Genomic DNA, 6,297 nt, shown 5'->3' with positions numbered 1-6,297 from the left:
TGGTCGTAACACTATCTCTCAAACTTTCATGACAAAGAAGAATTAATATTGTTGGCCAATGCAACGGACTACACCGATATACATTTGAAGAGTTTACATGTCACCGAATTTTGTAAGAATTTATAATAATATAATAATGATCATACCTGTATCATACTCATTGATGCATTTTCGACTATGTTGATATTGATATCGTGTGGGGTACGCCGTACCCGTCTAGCTTCATAGTAAATTGTAACTTAGCTTTCTTGATACTGTTAGTCGTTATTGCAGTATTTTGGTGCAAATATTATTATTTAATAAGCGTATTCATAAATAAATTGACTCCGATATAGAGTTACTGGTTTCATTTCAACCTTGATTCCTGATTTTTAAATAAACTGTTACATATTTACTTTCCAGTATATGGTAAGACTAGGTTTAATTGGGACGTGTAGTGACTACATACTCCATAGATACAGATAGAACTTGTGGTATAAATTTTCTATACCATAGGATATGAAAAAAATAATTAATTGATAAATAGATTTTATTCATATTTACAAAACACATGAAACAAATAAAACTTTAACAATATTTAATCTCAAAATATAAATAACATCAGTCGAACACAAACTAACCTACGAACTAGAGATTTGAACTACACAAAAATGCACCACTTGAAGTCTTACCACGATAAAACGAGATAGTTACTGTATTTCTGAAATGATTTGACCCTTATTTACACGTGACTAAATACTATTTTATTAGAGCTGGCACGAAACGAGCCAAAGAAAAGTAAAGCAAGGTATTATAAATATTAAAAACCCCTACCTTTATTATTAACATACTTGTGTTCAATTTTATACCCACAAAAATATGCAGTTTCTTCTATGAACATGCCAAGTCCGTACATTTTTCAACTTAATAGTTTTCTTTGTGAAAGGCTGCTAAAACCTGTTATCTAAAGCTTCGCCGGCGCGATTAAAAACCTGTCATTTCCCTATGATCGCGCCGGCGGCGATGGCGATTTGCACGCGTTGTTGTGGTTGAAGCATAAGCTATCTTCACACGAATAGCAGCAGAGAGTATAATAATTTCATTTATACAATTCGTGCCAGCTTTAATGGAACAACTAATGGAAATGTATGATATGTATGGTATTTAAGAACAATCAGGAACAGTATTATAAAACAACAAAAAATAGTAGAACAAAACACCTTCCTTAAAATTAATGAAAGCACTAGTAGGGTAGTGAAATATTTAAAAGTGGATATATTTTAATATTCTACTTTTTATAACCGACATAATAAAATATATAAATTGCACCAATACGTCTTAAAATATTGAGCGTGGCTTTCATAAAGTAACAATGGCAATCTTTTGTCATTGATTTTTTAGATTATTTAATTTCAAAATTAACTTCCATAGAGACATTCTATAGTGTGAGACATTCCAATACATAATACATAAAATAAAATTTTAGTTACAAATTATTCAGCTTGATTGATGCATTTAATTTTGCTAAACACGATGATTGATGGAGAAGACATAATTGGCAAAAAAATGTATCGCAAACAGTTTCAAAATAGTTTTCGATTCCATTTTAGACCTGAAAACAAGGCATCAAGTTAAAACATAACGTAGGAACTACATTATTTCTTGTTTCAGTTATTCCACCCAAACAAATTGCCACATTACAAGTCCTACGCTTTCGCCTTTTTCTTCTGCACATTATTCTTATCCACATAAACTCTCTGAAACAGCACAAACTTGCCATTCTGTATGTATTTCGTTTCGTATATCGCGTCCTCTATGCTCCAAGATGGCCGCTCGCAGTGTTGCCAGTTTCTGGAATCCTTCGGTATTTGTAGTTTATCGAGTAGTTTTTGGGACATATCAGGTATTATCGGTTGGAGTATTATTCCGCATATTCGTAGCGTTTCCATGGTGATGTGTAGGATGACGTCGAGGTGTTTCTGGTTCTCCACTTGTTTTCGGAGTTCCCACGGTTTGTGCGTCTCGAAGAAGAGATTGGCGAGGTGTAGCGTGTGTATGACCGCGTCTACGGCTTTGTAGAACTGGTAGTTTGTGTAGTGCTCGTGGCAGATTTCTGTTGGAATAGGCAAATACCTGATTATATTATGTTATTTTCATAAAAAATAAAACAATGTAATCTCTGGATCTACTGAAAAAAAATTACGAAGCCACATTATTGGCGTGTGTCATAGGATGACATTAACCAGAGAAAAAAAATGGCAGTAAAGATGACTTACACTCTCGCACCAAACATAATATTTCAAGAGGGGCGCCAAAATCGTTCAACTGTATGGTTTCCATCGTGGAAAAAATCGGAACCAGCGATCCGATGAATTGACGGTGGCACCCTCCTGTCAATGTCACGGGTGGAACAGTTCAGTGTATTGTGTATACGAACGAAGTTCGCCGGGACTATTCCCACCTCTCGTTCCCACCGCTGCATCTCTTGTGTAGCCAGGATCTAAAGCTTGACCGCCAATAAAAAAACCCAACCAATGAAGGTCAAGTTTGTCTCGGGGGACAGTCAAACTGTCCTTGGGACCGCAACAAAATTAATCAGAAGCAGCCGGGACAGCGAGTAAAAATGTAAGGAAATCTATTTCCACAACATACCAGGCAGTCTCTCCACTCGATCCAGCAAATTCGCGCGAAGGAACGTTACAGTTTTGTTACGTCACATATCACCTTTCCTGCACCAGCTAAGAACATAATCAAGTTGTTCGCTAGTTCCACTCACATAGTCTCTCTACTCGGCCCAAGAGATTCGCGGTGACGTCACTCTCGCATCACCTAGGAACCTACTCAGTCATGCTTACTCACCAGGCAATCTCTCTACTCGGTCTAGAAGATTCGCAGTGACGTCAACTTGCCGACACGTTGCAAGTTCGTGCACGTGTAATGGAGGGAACTCTTGTCGCGGGTTGAGGGACGCGCCGCAACAACGGGACGCCAGGTTGCCTAGCGTATCGGCTAGCTCGGAGTTGGCTACGTTTATTAGCTTGGTTTCGCTGTAGTCTGGAAAGATAATGCAATGTTAACGTTGTTATTATAAGATAGGTAAGATAAGCAGTAGCTAGCTAGCTAGCTAAAACATCGAGTAAAATACCTGCCCTTACTGAGAATCGAACCCAAGACCTCTGGGTCTGAGTCAGGTGGTCTTTCCACTAAACCATTGAGGCGGTTTGACACACCACGTCTTATAATAAATAGAAAATTTTAACACCAGATGGCGGCACGGTCATCTTATTTTTAGCTGTCATTCATCAATAATTGTTAGCTGGAAGAGACTGCCACATGGTATTAAGCTCACCTGTTGTACTGCTATTTATTATGTGTGATTTAAAGATTTTAAATAAATAAATGATTGGCAACACTAACAGACTGTCAAAATTTGAGGCCTCCATCTTGGAGAAAAAAAGTTGATTTGTCAAAAAAGGCCGCCAACTTCTTTCCTGGAAAACCCAGAGACTACGGACAAATATGAAATGTCCACTCACTAGCATCTCCAGCCATAGTAGTCCCTCAACAGCAAATATCTCAACGCAGAGGGATTCACAGGGGTCTTCCTTGGATCCACCACATTGCCTAGAGACTTGGACATCTTGCTTCCGTCTATCGTCCAGTGAAAATGACACACTAAGAATAAAATAATAAAGATAATATCAAATATTTACTTACTAGCATCACCAGACATAGTAGCTTCCCTCAATAGTAGATATCTCAACGCAGAGGGATTCACAGGGGACCTCCTTGGATCCACCACGTTGCCTAGAAGACTTGGACATCTTGCTTCCGTCTACCGTCCAGTGAAAATGACATATTATAATAGTAAATACTAAATTATTACTCACTAGCATCACCAGCCATAGTAGCTTCTCTCAACAGCAGATATCTCAACGCAGAGGGATTCACAGGGGTCCTCCTTGGGTCCACCACGTTGCCTAAAGACTTGGACATCTTGCTTCCGTCTACCGTCCAGTGAAAATGACACACTATATTAAGAAATATTAAATTACCACTCACTAGCGTCACTAGCCATAGTAGCTTCCCTCAACAGCAGATATCTCAACGCAGAGGGATTCACAGGGGTCCTCTTTGGGTCCATCACGTTGCCTAAAGACTTGGACATCTTGCTTCCATCTACCGTCCAGTGAAAATGACACACAAGAGTTATAATATAGAAAATATCAAATATTTACTTACTAGCATCACCAGACATAGTAGCCTCTCTCAACAGCAAATATCTCAACGCAGAGGGATTCACAGGGGACCTCCTTGGGTCCACCACGTTGCCTAAAGACTTGGACATCTTGCTTCCGTCTACCGTCCAGTTAAAATGACACATTATATTAAGAAATATTAAATTATCACTCACTAGCGTCACTAGCCATGGTAGCTTCCCTCAACAGTAGATATCTCAACGCAGAGGGATTCACAGGGGTCCTCCTGGGGTCCACCACATTGCCTAAAGACTTGGACATCTTGCTTCCGTCTACCGTCCAGTGCGAGTGGCAGACGAGGCGGCGCGGCGGCGGCCAGCTTGTGGCCATTAAGAAGGCCGGCCAGTAGATGCCGTGGAACCTGGGAAAGTAAGATTTAGGTTACAGATGTAAACCCTTCAAAGAGTTGACAATAGTGACTGAGTTTCTTGCGCTGCTTCTTCTCAGCACTGGCCCATTTATTGTCCCGAAGCAGTGGTAGGGTTAATGCTGGGACGTGTAACGTGATTTTTAAGAGCTTACTTGCAAAAATAAAATGAGTTTTATAAGTTGTTATGCGTTTTACAGTAAAGGTGAATGTATGTAAGCTTGAAGCTTTACAAAGTAGTCAAATACAAAGTTGCTGTTTTATTTTGAACCTTATTGGCATGGATTCTGCGAAATAAGCTCAAGTTCAATTCCGAAAGCCCTTGTTTTTCTTTTATAAGAATTTCAGCCACAGGACGTCTACTGCTGAACATAATTTTTTCCTAACGATTTCAGATTATCAGATTAGCTGGTCGATAGGGCAGCAAAGTTCTGGCTGGACTGGTGCCGCCAAGTGTATACATTACACTTGGCGGCGACGATGACGTTGTAGGACAATGTGGACCGTGAACAGATGACCTCATAAGAAGGAAGGAAGGCGCTGGATGCAGGTCGCTACCAACCGGTTAATATGGCAATCATTGGGGGAGGCCTATGTTCAGCAGTGGACGTCCTGTAACTGTGTGAATTGATGATGATGACTACTCATTACAGTCTGGCTAGCGCAAAGAGAGTAATAGGTCAAATCCTCCATTTGCCTCTGGTAATTTAGAGGGTCGTGTTCCTAAGTGGAGAAATGACCTAATAATGATAAGTAGTTTTATTAATAAACCATACTTACTTGAGTATATCCTTCCCTACTACGTGCACGTCAGCAGGCCAGGGCCGGCCGCGCCGTATCATGGCGTCCTCATCAGGATACCCGATAGCAGTTAGGTAGTTGATGAGAGCGTCCAGCCACACGTATATGCTTTGCTCCTCGTCGTTTGGTACCTAGGAATAATCATCGTTTTAAACTAAGGCACTCCAGTATCTACTGCTGGCCGTTGCCTTTCCATACTCATTTTATTTCCACTCGGCATGGGGCACACTGAAAACCAGCGCCATGGCCCTTCTTCACCGTGGGCCACGGCATATGCTGAGTGGAGTCCCATTGCGATGGGCATCGCTGATGCGACAGGGTAGCACTGCTCAGTTCACTTTTTATTTCCTTGTAATATTTATGTGCTATTTCTGTCTTTTTTTTCCTATGCCTTCGTCGTCCCGGATTTTCACCATATGATTCAAAACTTGAAAACATCGAGTAGCTTAGGTATGAAAGGGGAATGATGAGATACACTGATCTCATTCAGAATGGCAGTTCATTTTGCTATGTTCATCTTTGTTTCTTGAACAAAATAGTTTTGAACACTATAAAATGAGTTTTATGCGGTATAAAGTACAATGACAATGACCCAAGCTTGGGTAGTAGTTTGGTAGGGATCATTGTACGAAATTCTATTTACTCGGCGACCGGACTTTAGACACATATTTTCATTACTTTTTTTTGTGATAGTAGAATGTCCTCGTGTTAAATATAAAACGTAAGGTTTTTAAATAGATTACGCACCCGTATCGCCCAGTGCACCCTGGAAGACGGGCGGCTGACAGATATGTCGGGGAAGTAAACCTCATTCTCCAGTAACTCCTGCAACTGTTTCTGGAACTTGTTGGGAGTTATCACGCCGTCTGCGAATAAGTAGTTTTTTTTAAA

At 40.3% G+C, this 6,297-nt stretch overlaps 1 protein-coding gene across 1 annotated transcript; it reads right to left on the bottom strand.

The window, feature by feature from the left end:
* Positions 1-554: 554 nt before the first annotated feature.
* Positions 555-6,286, bottom strand: LOC114361293 (methionine--tRNA ligase, mitochondrial-like; the record flags this gene model as incomplete). The annotated part of the gene is made up of 5 exons (XM_028316287.1): positions 555-2,092; positions 2,839-3,033; positions 4,394-4,599; positions 5,386-5,537; positions 6,154-6,286. Coding segments are annotated over 5 exons (1,093 nt in total), but the record flags the coding sequence as incomplete, so codon positions are not given.
* Between the last annotated feature and the right edge of the window lie 11 nt (positions 6,287-6,297).

The sequence above is a fragment of the Ostrinia furnacalis genome, unplaced genomic scaffold (genome assembly GCF_004193835.3).
Source record: "Ostrinia furnacalis isolate ACB-3 unplaced genomic scaffold, ASM419383v2 OfSCF5498, whole genome shotgun sequence".
NCBI classification, from domain to species: Eukaryota; Metazoa; Arthropoda; class Insecta; order Lepidoptera; family Crambidae; genus Ostrinia; species Ostrinia furnacalis.
The sequence above is the reverse complement of the archived record's forward strand: the minus strand, read 5'-3'. Positions and strand labels throughout refer to the sequence as shown.